The 17,587-nt window shown below is 48.8% G+C and overlaps 5 protein-coding genes across 5 annotated transcripts; 2 read left to right on the forward strand and 3 right to left on the reverse strand.

The window, feature by feature from the left end:
- Positions 1-858: 858 nt before the first annotated feature.
- On the forward strand, positions 859-2,106 carry E1B28_011481 (uncharacterized protein; the record flags this gene model as incomplete). Its single annotated transcript, XM_043156518.1, has 3 exons — positions 859-1,138; positions 1,199-1,466; positions 1,524-2,106. 3 exons carry the CDS (start codon positions 859-861, stop codon positions 2,104-2,106), a joined length of 1,131 nt encoding a protein of 376 aa, XP_043006305.1.
- A 315-nt stretch (positions 2,107-2,421) lies between these two features.
- E1B28_011482 (uncharacterized protein) lies at positions 2,422-3,673 on the reverse strand. The gene is made up of 2 exons (XM_043156519.1): positions 3,149-3,673; positions 2,422-3,093 (listed from the first exon to the last, which is right to left on the reverse strand). Exons 1-2 carry the CDS (start codon positions 3,662-3,664, stop codon positions 2,437-2,439), a joined length of 1,173 nt encoding a protein of 390 aa, XP_043006306.1. The 5' UTR covers positions 3,665-3,673; the 3' UTR covers positions 2,422-2,436.
- Positions 3,674-3,837: 164 nt separating this feature from the next.
- On the forward strand, positions 3,838-6,758 carry E1B28_011483 (uncharacterized protein; the record flags this gene model as incomplete). The annotated part of the gene is made up of 3 exons (XM_043156520.1): positions 3,838-4,103; positions 4,156-5,679; positions 5,736-6,758. Exons 1-3 carry the CDS (start codon positions 3,858-3,860, stop codon positions 6,756-6,758), a joined length of 2,793 nt encoding a protein of 930 aa, XP_043006307.1. The 5' UTR covers positions 3,838-3,857.
- A 103-nt stretch (positions 6,759-6,861) lies between these two features.
- On the reverse strand, positions 6,862-8,771 carry LYS4_1 (mitochondrial Homoaconitase). The gene is made up of 7 exons (XM_043156521.1): positions 8,506-8,771; positions 8,233-8,454; positions 7,832-8,173; positions 7,537-7,768; positions 7,359-7,478; positions 7,223-7,295; positions 6,862-7,161 (listed from the first exon to the last, which is right to left on the reverse strand). Exons 1-7 carry the CDS (start codon positions 8,726-8,728, stop codon positions 6,955-6,957), a joined length of 1,419 nt encoding a protein of 472 aa, XP_043006308.1. The 5' UTR covers positions 8,729-8,771; the 3' UTR covers positions 6,862-6,954.
- Positions 8,772-8,809: 38 nt separating this feature from the next.
- On the reverse strand, positions 8,810-16,775 carry E1B28_011485 (uncharacterized protein). Its single transcript, XM_043156522.1, has 22 exons — positions 15,653-16,775; positions 13,511-15,601; positions 13,269-13,399; positions 13,139-13,202; positions 13,024-13,081; positions 12,807-12,886; positions 12,642-12,753; positions 12,546-12,581; positions 12,024-12,489; positions 11,875-11,954; positions 11,779-11,815; positions 11,653-11,728; positions 11,568-11,601; positions 11,330-11,511; positions 11,077-11,260; positions 10,842-11,021; positions 10,763-10,786; positions 9,705-10,711; positions 9,559-9,651; positions 9,465-9,502; positions 9,274-9,409; positions 8,810-9,215 (listed from the first exon to the last, which is right to left on the reverse strand). Exons 1-22 carry the CDS (start codon positions 16,684-16,686, stop codon positions 9,152-9,154), a joined length of 6,207 nt encoding a protein of 2,068 aa, XP_043006309.1. The 5' UTR covers positions 16,687-16,775; the 3' UTR covers positions 8,810-9,151.
- Between the last annotated feature and the right edge of the window lie 812 nt (positions 16,776-17,587).

Consider the following 17,587-nt stretch of genomic DNA (forward strand, 5'->3'; position numbering starts at 1 on the left):
ACATTAAGTAAAGGATTCCCTCTGACTCATCGAAATCAGCACATGAGTGCATCATAGTGGTCTCTTGGGATTCAAATCTCAGTGCCGTATTTCATGAGCATGAATTCAAGCGGCCAGTCACTAGTAATGATAGCTTTGCAAGAGAATACGATCATTGTCTGTGGCATACACAATGCTAGAATCAGGATCATCCAGGTAAGCAACTTCAGCTCTCGTTGTCCTTGATATTTCCTTACATGTCGTTTGTTGTTCTCACTCTAGTGGCTATATTGGCTTGCGAACATCACACAAGTTACAACACATCAGCCTCGCCTTCTCAGCCTCTTGCATCATAATCATGATTATCTTTTACGGTACGAAATCTACGCCTGCCATTGTGGCAAATTGCCAAAAAGGCACTCCGAGAGTGCGGCAGAAAGATCCAATCATTCGAAATTGATGGCGGTCGACAACTTGTACTCGGTCAGTATTCGTCACTGTCTTAACAATAGCTATCATCAACCTAACGCCGTTCCTCCCCACAATACCACTCAACGAGGCGAGTTATCTTCGATACACCGGTTACAAACGCTACTGAACTGTCTGTCGACCCTGTCCGTGGATATGGGCGTGTACAGGACTGTCTATCAGTCCAGACTAGGTGCCGTTTACCGTGTAACCTGTGTGCAGCGCGATGGCATCATTTTCGCCGTTTCAAGAGTAATGAAGCTTTGATCTGTTTGCATGCATTTGAACTGTATATCACCAGATCTTTCCATGCGCAACGCCCGAGCGGCTGTTCTCTTTAAAGGAACTTGAATAAATAGGTGTCAATGGTTGTTGCGTTCTTCGTTCTTCTTTCGGCCTTTTCTCCCACTCATGCTGGCAACCAGCACCCACGTTCTTTTCGTTCTCTTTTATTATTTTCTTCGACTGCCTTTTGCTGTCGGAGTTCTACAGACTGGATTCATCGACGACCAACATGGAGATTCTTTGTCTAAGGCCTCACTCAGATTCACAGGTCCATGGAACAGGGCCCCGCCATGCCAGGGTTGCGCACTTCAGCCCAATCCTGACCTCGCGTTTGGTGGAACGTGGACAGATATCACTCACCGCAAAGACAAAGACCCGGTCTCCTTTATCGAAATCACGTTTGTTGGTGAGCATCTGAAATATTTACTATGTCAAACAATTGGTTGATGGGAATCGTTTTGCGAAGGGATTGCAATTGATGTACTTTGTATTATACCCTACGAGTCGCCATCAAAAGGGGTCGTTGTTACCTATGATCTGAAGATCACATTGGACGGCCTATCTGTTGGGAGTGGGTTTTACAATAAGCCAAGCAATCTCACTGGGAATAACTTCTTCTACAACGTCTCCGTGTTTTCTATCGGTGGCTTGGATAATAAACCACATAAGCTGGTCTTGAATGCGACCTCCACGAGCCGGGATTCTGTTGTTCTCTTTGACTATGCGAAGTACATGTAGGTACCCGAGTCGGTCCTTGACAGCGCGGCTTTCCTGACAGACATTGATTGCAGATATGATAATGAGACGGTAATCTCTTCAACTTCAGAAACCACGCCCGACCGTACCGCTCCTGTTAGCGGCAGTGGCAAGAGCGAGGCCGATGTGAACAGTAACAGTAGTAACAACCCGAGTCATAGAAACGCTACGATTATCGCAGTAGTATCAGTACTCGCCACGCTCATTCTGATCACGCTCGCCGCACTATTCATTGTCTACGGTAGCCGCCGCTTCGGTTGGAGGCTTCATCAACGCAAGCAGAAGCAAGAACCTTCAGACTTTGCCCCACAGAGCCGCCGCCATCGTCCCCCCCCACCACCTCACTCTACTACCACCTCACTCTCGAATCCAGAAAACGGATTTTCAACCCGTATACAGAGGTGGGCTACACAAGTGGCAGGACATAAATTGGTACATCCATTCTCCCCACCGTCTAACGTGCCCTCTACGTGTCGTTCGCAAGCCTCAATTACACCGACACCACCGAGTCGGGACCGATCACACCAAGAGAGGCACCCTCGTACTCAACATCCACCCAGAAAAACGTGGGTTGTTTGTAATCCGTCCTCTTCCTCGGAGGGCAGGTCCACACGATAGAGCTGTGTTTTCTTGTTCTTTTTTTTTCTCGTTCTGGTTGCAGGATAGAGTCTTCGAATTGGCTATTCACACTCCGGACGGCATTCGCCTCCTTACGTGCTTTGATGCACGTATTCAGTACAAAAGGACGTTGGTCGGTCAACGACCGAGTACTGGGTATTGGATTTGAACACCGCTCGAGGGTTGGGAATTCAGAGATAGCGTATCATTAAATGTGTAGGATTGAGCTTTCGTCGGCGGACCAGGGTCTACATGACACCTAGGTAACTTTTGGAAACAACAAATGATTCATGTACTATTAGTATACAAACACTTTTTCCTCTCGTTTGGTCACCCTCTCCTTGATTGCGGTGTAGTCGTTGACGGAATTCTGTTCGCCTGAATAGCTCCGGTACGTGTAGCCCTTAGATTCCTTCCGGCAGAAGGTGACTTGGGTCGCTGAGAACGCTTGAAACTGTTTGGGTGAAGTGGGGGGGTGGCCGTCTTCGTCTTCGCCAAGCGAGAAGACGGCCTTTGACGGGTGATTGAAGTTCGATCTTTCTCCTGAGTGACTGGAGCGCTGCTTAATGTCGTCGAGGCAGTTGGGCGGGATAGTTTGGGTTTAGAGGGTGAACATGTTTGTGGAAAATTCAACGAAGTCAACGACTTTCGAGAGTGCTTTAGAATGTTCACAGGAATGCGAGATTTTGGATTAATAGAAGGTACCATGTTTTCTGGAAAGGTTGTGCTAGACTTGCATAACTGCGAGGGTGAGACTTCGACCAAGGTAGCGTCTGCGTCTTTCGCGGGAACGGACCCGTAGGAATCTGACATGTCGGACGATTCACGACTGTAGATAGAAAGGGATCCTACGCTAGACGTCTCCAGAGAACCTAGGTCAGTACTAAGAGGTGCGATTAGACGTTTGAAGGACAAGAGTGCTTTTATTTGTTCCGCAGTTGGACCATCAGAGAAACAAGTATCATCGGGATGCGACAAGGAACAATTCTGCCAAAAAGCTGAGTTCAGAAAGTAAAAGGATGAAAGTTGTCCTGGAGCATACATTCTGGACCGGCCGGTTCCTTCCAATCGCCTCTATTGTCGTGGTGGCTATTGCAATCGGTTTCAAAAAACTGGGAACATAAGGGCGAATGTTTGTCGACTGGGAAGGTTTGAGTGAAGCCTTGTCGTTACAAACGTTCGACTTGGGCTGAGAGTCCAGACCCGCCACGATATCCTCATCTTCCAATCCTCCTTGTTCTAATTCATCATGCAGCTCTCTCGCCGACCGTTCCAGAATATCACGATTCAATGATGGTCCAGAATCCACCGCGTTACTCAAAAGCTGTTCTAGAAACCGAACTTTCATGGCTAGTGCGGTAGCTTCGCGTTTGAAGAAGCTCGTTTTCCGTGCCCCGTCAAAGAGATCGTTCCAAAGTTGGTTTGCGTTTTTTTCCATTGAGGATAGTTGAGAGCGTAGTAAGGTGTTTTGAGAACGTAGCGTTGCGATTTCGCACTTGTATAAGAACAACTGTTCTTTCAAGTTTCCTACAGAGTCGCAGTTATTTGGAGACGGCATAGGTTGAGGGATAGATGCAAACAGACTCGGGTGGTTCGGTTATTGTAATATTTGAACCGAACCGGACCGGACCGATGACAGGCCAGTTTGTAGCCTTTTGATAAGGTGTGACATGTGGCACGTACGTCATGGGAAATACATATTGTCAGTTTTTGTTTTGACCTTACTCACCGCCTTACGGCCATCGTTCTCCATGTCCAGACGAGTTGGAAAATCCCCGTCACTGCTGCAGACCCTTCTCAACCGGCCTTCACAGTCATACTCTTTTCCGCAGGTCGATCGGAAAGATTACTATTCTTCTAAAGATGAGATGATGAGGGTTGCTTTACAGGGGGAAGTAGAGAGTTTGGGAGGACAAGCGCCGTTTGAGTACAAAGATACCGTATCGGAGGCTGCAAGGCTGAGATCAACGGCATCGATACCTCACTCGGAAGTTAAGGTGTGTTTGGCTCTTTATTTTGGGTACTTTCGTGGTGGTAACGTCAGTCCAGCATCAGAATCGGTTACTGGAGGAACAGCTTCACTCCAAGCGACATTCACGTTCATTGTCTCTCCCACAAGTCATTGTCACAGAAGAGCCAGACTCCGAGCCGAACAGCGACGAAGATAGCGATTCCGACAATGATATATTTTATACTCCGAACACCTCTCCTAGGACGTCCTTTGCCAGCACTGTTACGATAACAAGGACTACTCTCCCTCCCGCATCCCCTCCACTCCAACCTTTGAACGCGAGCAGTCTTATTCGGCCGACGAGACATGAAGGTCGAAGTACGTGCTCAATATCATCAACGTCGGCCGATTCAGCCTCGGTAGACGGACATTCCGTATTCTCTTATGATTCATTGAGTGGGTCGACCGGCATAACAACACCCGAACCTTCCATATATTCTTCTAGTAGAGGTAAAGGAAAAGAGAAAGCGAACAACAGAGAGATGTCGATGAATGGAGTGGGAGAAGATTGGGCAAAGGATGTACGGTGGTTAGTTCCCCCGCCCTTAACGACGTCGAGCTCGAGTAGTACGTCCAAAAGAAAGGCTTCCCGCAATGCACAGACAATTTCTCGAGTCTCCCAACTTAGATCCTCAGACCTCAACAAAGTCTACCAGGCTACCATGGCTGCAGTAATAGAGGAAGATGAAGGGACTAACAGCCGCCCCGACCCTCCTCCTAGAACGAGGACCGCATCCAACACAACGTCACCGAAACGATGCACCAGTAAACGCGCAAGTACCACTTCAGCATTTCCGGCGAAACCTCACCTCATGAGACGAAAATCGCGTTCCCTCGAAGACCTTGCTACCTTCCAAGCTGAGGACGAGGTATCATCCAGTACGTCCACACCGTCACACTCCCATGCGGCACCATTTTCGCATAATTCCTCGTTACCATCCTACGGCACCCCTGGCTACACCTCCCTTACACTTCCCCGTGCACCACCACCTTCATCCGGTTTCCTTGAATCCAGTAAAGTGGGCAAAGTCGACTTGACGAGGAGTGGACTTGCACAAACGACGATGGCTAGCGTTGAAGTCACACGCGGTTTATCCTCGTTAGGACCTTCCAAGAGGTTTTCATGGCTTTCCAAAGACAAGGATTCGGGTAAAGGAAAGGGTCGCGCGGAGAGTGCGTTTTCGTTTACGAGCTATCGAAAGCCTCCGACACACGTACCGGATGATCATGTCCTAGTCCAGATATGGGCGGTGGGTATCGATGGTGTTGATGCGAGTATCTGTGGGATCTCCTCTGGGTGCGAGGATCATTCAGAGTATGAGAAACGGATGGCTAGTGAAGGTGGTCATAATACGAGGATCAAGAGGAGTTGGAGCTTGAGACGAAACCGATCAGCGCCGACCGACGTTATTACTTCTCCCTCCAAACCTAAACAGCCGGAAGTGGGGTTCGTCCCGGGAAGAAGTTTTGTTGGTAGAGTGATGGAGGTTGGAGACGAAGATGACGGATTGAGAATCATCAAAAAGGGAGAGTGGGTCGTCGGGTTATTAGACGTGCGGAAGGTGGGTAGATTTCCACCGCTTTCTTACCCAGCTAATCGTTCTTTTTCATGATCTAGTGTGGGGCACTTCAAGAATTTATTGTCGTTGACCGGCATCGTTTACATCCCATACCACACCCAGCTCTTCCTCCTTCCGCTCTCGTTGACCCAATATCGACGCCTCCTCCCAGACCATCTTCTTCTTCTAATTCCTCATCAAAGTCTGATCACAAACCTCATGACTCTCGCTACCCAGTTTATACACCTACTCCAACGCCACTTTCTCCTGATAATCCCCGATCGATTTCAAAAACACAGCTTACCTTAGAAGAGCTCGCCCTCCTGCCTGCTTGCGGTCTTCAGGCTTACCGAGCCGTTCGAACGTTCTTCAACGGCGCAGGGCGAGGAAACAAAGCAAAAGGAAAAATACTAGTGCTCAGAGGGCATGATGGTGTGGGTGCTATGGCTACGCAGATGCTTGTAAGAAGGGGATGGGGTGTGTGTGTTCATGCCTCTCTTCAATATGGACTCGATGAACGTCAAGAGGAAGAAGAGATGGGAGCTATACAAGAGAGAGTTAAGAGTTGGGGAGCGGATGAAGTTATTTTTGACGATAGTGTTGTTGAGGCGATTCAACAACTCATCGAGGAAAAAGAGGTGTTTGATGGGATTTTGGATACGGTTGGCGGGAAGGAGGTTTGGGAGGTTGGGAAAAAGTTGTTGAGCGTCACAGGTTCTGTGTGTCTGAATAACACGGTCAAGCAGTTCACGACGCTTTTTGGCGATTTCCCTATGCGTCCTATTCCCTCCGCATCGGACCACTTCAAGGCTTCTCTTCGGTGTATGAAAGGAGGTGACGGAAGTGGTTCGAGCAGGGTGGTGTATACGTGGGTGAGCATCGACCAGGATGTCGATTTTGAGGGGGGAGATGTAAGTGTTGGAATCGGCAGGGTTTTGGCGGAGTGCACCAGCGCAGGTGAACTCAGACCTTATGTTGGGGGTTCTGAGAGAACGGTGACGTTTGAGAGGGCTGATGGGGTATTCAGGGGAACCGGAAGGTTAGCAGGCGGGGGAACCGTGGTAGTGAGGGTTGTTCTATAAGATGCTTGACGGACACGGACAATGAATGATTATAAAATTACAATACTCGATCATTGAGTACCGGTTCTACCTAAGACACAGAACCGTCTTTTTTTTTTTGCCTACTCCACCTCATACCATAAATCCCGCAGGAACAACATATATACAAAGCGGAACAGAGATCATCTAATACTGTTGGAGAGGAGGGCGAGGGACTTTACGCAGCTACAGCGGCAAGAGTCTCATCACGAGATATCGACTCTCTGTGCTTCTTGAGTAGGCGGTCAAGAGCCTCCTTTTGTCCAACAGCCAACTCTCCGGATTGTATGCCAGAGTGGTAAATACGAAGGAGCGAATCAACGTCGTCCATGGATTGGGTACGAACGTCGGCAAGTTCCTTAATCTTGGCAGTAGCGTCCTTGACCTAGGCGAGGGGAAAGTCACCATGAGGGAAAAGAGCACGAGTCATGAATTAACGACGTTACCTCGTCGTCAGTGAGTTGAAGGCCGAGCTGCTCGGTACGAGACTTGACGGCGTTCCAACCAGTCAGGCGATGGCTAAAGCGATATTAACCTATCTATCAGCCCATTGTACTGCTTTAGTGGACCAGGCCAACTCACCCGATAGAGACGTAGCGAGTGAGACCAAAGTCTTCGGGCTTGAGAATTTCATAGGTGCTCGGATTGTTGAGGATGGCTTTGGCGTGGATACCGGCCTTGTGTGTAAATGCACAGTAACCACTGGGGCAAAAAACGTTAGCTTAGCTCCACTGGTGATATCTTTGTAGAGGATACGAACGTGATAGGATTCATGAAGGGAACGTTGACTTCAACAGCCTCGGCTACCAAGTTCTCGATTTCTCGAAGCATGGGAAGGTTGTACTTGGACTTGACGTATTCAGGGTTAGCAGCGTACAGGCAGGCAACGAGACCTCCGAGGGGGGTGATGCCAACTCGCTCGCCGATACCGAGGACTGAAGTATCGATGTGAGTTGCACCAGCTTCGAGGGCAGTGTAAGCGTTGGCAATGGCTGGATACAATCAGAGACAAAATCAGGAATACTCGAAAGGGAGGCGCTTCGGAATGCACTCACCCATTCCGGTGTCATTATGGAAGTGGGTTTCAATGTCACAGTTGACAACACCCCTCAATGTTCTTACCAAGTCGTAAACCTGTCTCGGGTTGGCGCAGCCAACAGTATCGGCAATACCGACCCGGTTTACGCCAATCTTGTCGACTGTTTGGTAGATCGACAAGAGATCGACGAGATCAGAACGGAAGGAGTCTTCTGAAGAGAAACGGACTTCGATGCCCTTGGACTTGACGAACTCGATAACTTCAATAGCAGTCTTCGTAATGTAGGTCATATCCTTTCCATGTGAGAATTCCCGTAGGAAAGAGGACGTTCCAATAACGACATCGACACCATCGACACCTGATCAAAACGAAACCCGATCAGCTTTAAGAAGAAAGCTCAGAGAAAAAGAAGCTTGCCAGTCTCTACAGCGATACGAGCATCGTCCATATGACATCTAATATGTGTGAGGACCTTGGCCTTCAACCCGAGCTTGCAAATTGCTTCACAGTCGGCACGCGACTGCTCCGAGGCAGCAGGTGACGTTAATTCAATGTACTCGACGCCGAAAGCGTCCAGAGCTTTGGCGATAGCAATCTTGGTCTTGGTATCGAAGAAAGCATTGGCGAACTGCTCTCCTTCTGTTGCGAAGCATCAGCAAAAAAAGGGCAACATGCTCCAGAGGCACGAACCTCGAAGGGTACTCTCGATAATGTTGAAGTTGGAGATATTAGATAGGAAATCAGACGCTCTTGGAGCATAAGGGTTGACGCGGTTTGCTGAATGACCGTTGACTGGACGAGATGTTCCCCGTTTCTCGATCGTCTTGACGCCGTTGGTGCCATTGGTGAGAGGTACTTCGACCATCTCTGAGCGATCTGCGGGTAGAGAGTCACCGTTTGTGTGGAGGCACATTTTATGGTGTAGAAGGAGCAGAGGAAATGTGGAGAGGAAAATTTTTCGTTGTAAGGGCTCTTATACAAAAAGTTTGAAGCCTCGCTTGATCGAGTCATGTAAATTTCACATCAATATAATAATATAATTACATCACTCCCCCTGCTTCTTTGGGGTGGGCGGGGTTTATCGGCCAGTCATTCCTCTGGAATGTGGTTAGTATACAGACAAGCGGCAACAAGAAGCAAGATACGACAGACGTTACAGAACACAGATGTTACAGAAGTCGTTGATGAGGGATGAGGAATAGTAGAAAAACAACAAAAAAGCCCAAGATGAGAAAGGAGAAATCTACTACGACTCCTTATAGGAGAAATAGTCCGAAGCAGTCGCAAAAAAAATTGGAAAGATGGATGAGCATCCGGTATATATTATAGTCGGGCCTTAAGCTATGCCAAGCTTGTGCAACATCTCGTCCAATGTTTTGAATGCTACCGGTTTCACTAGACTGAAAGATGGTATAATATAATTAGTAGGGCACACAACTAACAAAAATTTCAACATACTAGCCATCGACTCCCGCTTCAAATGCACGTCTTTTGTCCTCTAAAGACGACATTCCAGTCAAGGCAACAATTCGACTGTGTCTGGCGTTTGACGCCAGCATCTCGAATTGTCGAATCTCCGCGGTTGCCCCGATGCCTGAAGTTTGGTCATTTCATTACTGGGAATTACGCAGAAGAATCAAGTTGCATACCGTCAAGGACAGGCATGGATAAATCCAGAAGCACTACACTGGAGATAAACGGGAATCAGTTCCATTCCATACAAGCACGAGGCAAAGAACCTACTCGAACGGACCCTCTTTCGAATAAACATTGACTCCGTCACGCCCATCGACCGCGTCCCGAAAATCGTAACCCTTCGATTTGAGCCACTTGACACTGTTGGTCGAGGTAAGCACCACTCACACAGCACGTACGTTCCCAACACTCACAGCAAGTTGCGAAGAATGCTATTATCCTCTACAACAAGGATCTTGACTTTCTGCTCTTTTGCATGGATAGTACCAACAGAGGACTTGAGCAACGTCCCACCAGAACCAACTGAAATAGTCGGTTCTACCGTATCGGGATCCGGTTTTTCTTCTTTTGTCGCAACAACCGTGGCGGATGGCTTTGACCAGGATGGAGAAGAATTGGGGTGTATCGTCAACGATCGCGGACTCATGGTCGGTCGGCGAGAGAAGGACTTTGTCGTCTGTTCGGAATTACGGCGCGGGGGAATAAAAAAGGAGGAAGAGAGCGGGCCGCCAGCCGCAAAGGATTTATGACTAACTTGATCCTTTTCGTCCAAGAGACTACCAGTCATTCCCGGAGTATTACCTCGAGAAGGTTGTCCAGAAGATATCTTCAACGCATGCAGACACAGCTTGAGAACCGACCGAATTCGCGAAGGACCTCCAGGTTTGTAAACGACCCTACAGAATCCACCGATCGACTCATACTCGCTGACGGCCGACATAATCGCCGGACTACCCCTGGATGCTGAAAGCACGACGAACGGTCGACTCGTGTCTCGACTTTCTGTGGCAGCTATTACTGGACCAACTTCTTCATTGAGGATTATAATTTCTCCGTATCCAGCTTCCGGAGCCCGTAGTTCGAATCCCCACCAAGAAACGAGAAAGTTTTCAAGTGTCGAACGGAGTAATTGAACCCCCCGATGTTCGCTGTCGAATCCGACCAGTGATACAGTATGAGGGTGATGAGGGTCGTCGAACTTGAGCCGACCACTCTCAGACGAAGTTGTAGACTCCTCACTATCTTCAGGTACCTCGGCATGGAAAGTAACCTTAATCTCCGTACCAACTCCTTCCTCGCTCCAAACGTCCACTTTTCCGCCTACACTCTCTGAGGTAACTATACTATTGACGATTGCGAGTCCGAGTCCGGTTCCGGTCTGAAGAGGGTTTTCTTGCGAGAACGGATGGAATAATTGATTCTACGAGGGAAATATGATTCCGAGAAACTGAGATGGTCCACTGTTCCATACCTTGAGGAAGTTTTGACTGATTCCCTGTAATAGTTAATTCCAGTGAGACTCAGTGCCAGAACGCCAGATATGATTGTACCTTTCCGCTATCCAGAACAGATAACTCGACCTTTACCTTGCCAGGGTAATCACTATCGGTAGGCGGTAGATGGCGCAACATGACATGAACAAATCCATCGGAAGTAAATTTGAGACTGTTGCCGAAAACATTCATCAGTACACGACGAATGCCTCCCTTCTCGCATTTGAGTAGCCAACCCTGTAATATGAATTATTATCAGCAGCAGCATTGAACTCTGTCCTCAAAGACTTGCCTCGCGGCCACTGACATCAATGACAGTTTCGACATGCTTCCTCCTGGCGGTAGAGACAGAATTGTCTTCCTTCGGGGGAGAATAGACGCTTCCTATTCCGGTGTCTTCCATGATGGCCGTGCGAGCGCGGTGCCCAATCCAGCACCCATCGACAGCTTCTTCGACAAGCTGCAGTAGGTCGACCCTGTTGACCGGAATATGAATATGATTCTTAGAAACACAGTCGACACTTTGAAGCAAACAAATGTCTTACTTGGTAGGAAGGATGACATTCTCGACGCCTCCGGCCTTTGAGTTCCCGCTCAACTTGGTGAAGTCCAAGACGTGATTGACAGTCTCGACCAACGATGTACCACACGCTTGAACTGTTTGTAAGAAGGACACTTGTGAATGGTTGAGGTCACTATCACTCAGGAGTTCGGCAGCCGCGAGTATCTGTGTAGTCGAAATGAACCGAGAAAGTGGATACGATGCAAAGAAAGGAAGCATACCCCGTGTAGCGGCGTACGCAACTCGTGAGATATGCTGCATTGAGAGTCAAACTATCTCTTAAGACGGAAAAATACTAAGACATACTTGGAAATGAACAAGCTCTTCGCCTTGTCCGCTAGGATCATTCGTCGCTTCAGCACCGCAGATAGAATGATGACACCTGAAAGAGTACTTTAAGAGAAGTTTCGAACACATCTACTGGGCTCATACCAATCGCTCGCAAATACGACAGCTCGTGACCCTCTAACTGTTGCCAGAATAGCCATTATCAATTGAATGGAAACCCAATACCAGCTAATAACTCACAAAACGTTTCGTATGTTCAGACGCGTTATACGCACACAATAACGCGAAGGGCCTCTTGTCAATGTTGAATATCGGTACAGCTGCATCACGTCGCAATGAGCAAAATGATGAGAATCTTGATGGTCCCAGTGATGAATGAAGCCACTTACTCAGCGCATACTGGACTCTATTCGGTAAAAACTGCCTGAAGATCTGAGGCACAAACCCCTCGTCACTAATATACCCATCGGGGTACTTTGCAAAGAACGCATTCAACTTTGCATATTCGTCTGCAGTCAAGTGTTTCGTCGTCGTCTGCTGTACATCCGGATCCCCATGATGGAGCACCACGCTGACGCTTCCCTCTCCCGACATTGACTCGAGTACTTCGCAGTGCGAAACGTCCATGACGATGACGCCTTCAACATCCAATGTCCGTTGTACCAATTTCGCAGCGCGATCGTAAACACGATCCATAGAAGACGGAAGTCGCAGATTTGTCGCCTCGCCAGTTATGTTCTGTGCACCGGGCTCAGGAGAGGCAACTTGAGAGGATTGGGAACGTCCAGGGCTCCGCTCAGCCTGAGATTGTTGCTCCATGTCGATCTCAAGACATTCCCTACTGAATTGTTCCATCTGTTTGGCCATCGTGAGTCTATTCCATTCGGTCTGTCGACTCTGACAGCGCTTACAGAGCTTTGAATCCGATCTCGTATGCGCAATTGAATCTAATCCACGAAAAAACAGTGTATCAGCTTTGTATTGAGTAGACCGGGAACGTATTTCACTTTATCTCTCCATAATTCCATCTCTCTCATTGCGATAGCGGCAAACTCCTTGAGCGTATGTCGATGCCGGGGTGTAAATTCTTCCCGCGGAGCGTCATCTATGACGGCCAAACTACGCGTTCATTTAGCTCGGCGCTGGAAAGTGGTAAGAAACAACGAGCCAACCTTCCGACGTTATACCCATCTTGTGTGCGCAACGGCGCACCAGCGTAGAACCTCAAGTGCGGTACGCCTATAACATTTGGCTATAGCGCCAAACCAAAACGAAAAGAGAAGGAAATAAAAGATGAACAAAGTAAGTAAATATTCATTCAATTTTTGTCTGATAGACAATCTCGTTCCAAACACCGCGGAACGGGAATAGGTCATCTATGTCACGTACGTTTTTCGCGAATCGCCAGTCTGCCCAGGTGTCAAGAACAACCATCGGCTCGTCATCTCTGCAGGGCGATCCGATGTGTATAGGTCAGACAAAATGCATAAATGAGACAACATACCTTTGTAGTATGGTATGTGCACAGACGGAGTGTACCCGGGTCGTGTGTTTTATTTTCATACCCCCTAGCAGATTCAAATTCTGTTGAGCCGTCTGTGCGTCAAATCAAGTCGGACAGCCATCCCACTCACATTCCGATTTGAACCACTGTTCATTCCCATCCAGCAAGCTGATGAACACTCCTTTCGTATTGAACACTAACTTGGCTAAATGAGCTATCCGATCAAAATTGAGGTCGGAGCCTGTGTTCCAAATATTGAACCTAGACATGACGTTAAAAATTTGGCCTCGTGTCAACCACATGTCGTTGAATACAAAAGACCTTAAAGATCGCATACACCAAGGACAGGACTATGTCAAGTATGGTACTCACTTGTACAAAGCTCTTCTCCGTTCCAGCTCGTCCGGCGGATTGGGAGGCGCCAGATATCCAATCTCATGGAACATCTGTTCCTCCTTGGCCGCTCGCATTCCAACACCCTGAACCCCGACCCCAACACCGGGTCCAACCGATGCACTGCTAGGTATCCCGCCAAGTCCTTGTCGTTGTTGAGAATTCAGCATCGGTAAACCTTCCAAACCGGAGGTAGGACGAGTGGCATCTGCCCCACCCTCGTCCCCAATAATCGTACTTGTCTCTATTTCAATGGACGGTGGGATAGATCCAGTCGCATCCTCAAGTGCAGGTAAAACTGGTAACACCCCTCCACTTCCTCCATGACTCCCAAATTTGTACATTGCCCCCGTTATTCCTCCTATATCAAGGCTACTCGGACCCAGCACGGGCAACGGCGCACTAGTCTGCCTCATGAGATTCACTCTCCTGGGTAAGGGAAGACTCGAAGCTACAGGTTGTTCAGCTACATCCTGAAAGGTAGAGTCTACCTTTGAAGACGAGGGCGAAGCTTTTCCAGGTTGTCCTTCATATCTGTTTCTATTGCCAGCACCATTCAAGGGCCCTGCGGTACTGGATGAGGTTGAGTACATCGGAACAGGAACAGTCATCGCTCCCGTTGGGTGCATAATCACTTGCGAGTGTGTATAGGGGTATGGAAAGCTATACGAAGGTAACATGGGAGCAGATATTGGTATGGTTCTCTGCCTAGCCTCAGGATGAGCGGACGCAGAAGAGGTTGAGGGATTTGATGTTGAGAGCGATATAGGCCCGGGCGGGCGGAATCTGGGGTTCGATTCACGAGACGGAGTGACAGCAGGACGGGTAGTCAACGATATATTGTCATCTGAAGTCGTGATGAGATCAGGAGCGGTGGTGGTGAATGGGGCATCTGAGTGTGAGTGTGAAGTCGGTTGAGATGCCGTGTCCTGATTACCTCTACCCCGAGTTTCGTCGGCAAATGCTAGGTGCGGCATTCCTGGCCCATCAGAAAAGTCGGAAACCCTCGAGTTCGGCGATGAGGATTCGCAAGACTCGCGCACTCGTCTAAATGTGCTGGCAGAAAACTCGGCGCCTCTAGAAAAGTAGTCGCCGTCCATCCCACCAGTTTTCAGACGGTTATCTTCAACCTGTGTGAGTGACGAGGATGAGTTCGAATTTGAAGGGGACGGTATGGCGTGCTCAGGCAACGGAGTTGGGCTTTTCCCTTTCGTCTTTGACCGTCTCAATCCAGGGAAGACTGAAACAGGTGATGAAGATGAATCCGAATCTGAAGGTGGTATTATGCCGACTTCTGCAACAGGACTATCCACGTCCTTCATCCCTTCCCAAAACTTCTTCCACTCCATTGACAACCTCACCCTCCTCGTTGTTCCTCCAGGGGTGGTAATAGTTCCCGTTGCACTTCCAGGCGATTCACAGCTTTCTCCCGAAAACCCGCGAAACTCCCCACCTGCAGATTCCTGTGATATGGTGCTTATTCCTGAGCTGCCATTCCTTTTGTGGTGCGTCGATGCCAAGGAAGAAGATGACGACGATGGGCTAATGAGACCGTTAATATGCGAGCTGTTTTCACCCTCTGAAATACTTCCATCCACATCGACTGGCTTTTCTACTAACCCGGCATACTCGGGTAGCGTGCCAGGAACCGTGACACAGAAATCTCTCATGGGATCCATAAGTTCATGTTCCGGACTGGGTAAAGCTAGTGGTGAGATATTCACATTGGAGCCTGCAAGGCGCATCGTTGCGGCATTAATGATCTGAGGGAATTTCGGCGGAGCAATATAGGAGCTTAAGTGAGACGAGACGTGCAATAGATTTTGACTTGAAGGGGACGACGAAGAAAACGATGGCAGCTGCTGTGACTGCATTAGCGGTTGACTGGGAGTCGAATTAGAAAGGCGGGAAGGGCGGGAAGGTTGATAATGCTGAGGTTGAGGAGAATCGGTGAAATGGGGAGCATTCGTCACTGTACTGCATATGGTGCTAGGTAAAGTGGGCGGCATTGTTGCGTGTGGTGGGAGGGGAGCGGATGTTGAATGAATAGGTGGAACCTTCTTACCGAAACTGGGCCGATAGTTAGAATTTACAGTGTAAAAGATACTTGGCGCCACAGACCTAGCGTCGGACTCCGCATCTGGATGGGACGAGTTGGGATGCAAGGCATTGCTCTGTATTGCTGCACTGTATGGCGACGGCGAAGTTGCACCCGGCGACACCGTATCGAATGGGAGAATGGGAAGACGATGGGGTAAAGGGAGAAATAAATCCGCTTTGGCTTTGGGTGCCTTGATATCTGACCCATTCCGAACGGAAGAAGAACCGACACTTAGGCTGGAACCCAACGGTAAGGGACGCAGTGAAACATGCTTGGATTTCTTTGACGGCGAGACAACTGAGACTGAGGACGAGAAGTTCCGAGATCGATGTTGGATTGGTGGATGGTAGGGATCTGGAAGAGTGGGGGCGTCGTTCGGAGGGCGCTTGCTCGTTGATGTTTGTAAGTGTAAATCCATCAGGGTGGAGGGTGACGGGCTTGCCAATGTTGGAGTCCGAAGATCGTCAATCAAACATTGCTGGTGCGCGTCTGATGGGTCGAAACTTTCGTTTTCCTCAATGCCTTGGGCCTGTCGCGGCTTGCTCTCCGCTAGGGGTGCATTCAAGTACGGTACCACTCCACGTAATCCTAGCCCTGCATAATCCGGGTTGATAGAGCTGAGAGGGGGATTCGGTGTCCTATGAGGATCCCATCTGCCAGAAGCGTACGCGGAGATGAAAGTGGCCCAGTCATAGGAATATGGAGTGTGGTTGTATCGATATGAGGGCTGAGCTGAAGCTGGAAGAGGGTTGCTAGAATCCTGTGGGGATGCCGATGATGGTAAGGGTTCATTGGGTGTCGATGGTGTTGAATGAGGACGAGACGAAGATTGATCTGAAGAGTCGTCGGACTCTGCAAGGGTCTGCATGTGTAAGTGATGCGATCTGAAGCCCTGAGGGGAGAGAAAGGTAGCGTTGTTGGGCGAAGAGCTGGCTGAAGACGATGGTAAGAGCGGAGCGGCTTCCTGCGTGGGAGCAGTCGAAGGCCTAGAGACCTTCTTAGAGCGTCGCTGGGGCATTAACGGTGACAATGACTGAGGCGTAGCAGTCGACATCCATGTCCAAGTTTAAGTCAACTCCACCAGCGTCATTTCCTTGCCACGTGATAGAATTCCCATGCGAGACCTGACCATTTTCCCACCCCACCCTTCATTGCACCAAGTCAATCTCCTCCAATGCCATTGATTTATTTTCAAGCGGAGACACTCGTTTCGACTTTTGACTCTCCTGCGGAAATTGAACTGACAAGCTACATAGCGACCAACTGGACTCACCTTCGCTTTTTTAATCCTTCAAACGCTTCAGGGCCAATAGTACTGTTTTCCAACTTGATGCCACACCGCTCCTCAAATATCTCGATGCCCACGACGTAGAATGTTCAATGTTTGCTGAGTGCTCGGACCTGAAAACCACTGCACACTGACCTATGTACATGCCTTTACGGTGTGTTCCCATCGCCCTGTAACGGAGCACATTCGGAAATACGAGCAAAGAGGAGTTGTCGTCGGGCCTGGGTAAGTAGCTATATAATATATTTGTTGTCCGCCACGCGCTTCCTGATCGATGATTGATCTACACCGCCGTTGGCCTTCATCTTATGCCTCTCCCAAGCCTCTCCTACGGCACTGTCGCATGAAGACTTAGAGCGGTAGGCCAGACCATTCCACGCGTGTCAGTTGGCATCTTAAGCGTGCGTTTTTCGAGGATATGGTCCCTCAAAGCAGCTATTCACTAATAGCCCATTCTGAACTACTACTCTTTTTCGATGTCTTCTTCAACTGCATAGTACAGAAGACCATAAGTATATTCTTCATTGATTGAGCGGCGATATGGACAGACTGGCCCTCAGCTGCTTTTTCTTCCACCGTCGTCGACGGAGCCGATCTTGGTGACATATCATAAATATATCGACACGATATAAAGTAGCACATATATGTACCATATGTGCCAGCCCTG

Source organism: Marasmius oreades, chromosome 7 (assembly GCF_018924745.1).
Source record: "Marasmius oreades isolate 03SP1 chromosome 7, whole genome shotgun sequence".
NCBI lineage: Eukaryota > Fungi > Basidiomycota > Agaricomycetes > Agaricales > Marasmiaceae > Marasmius > Marasmius oreades.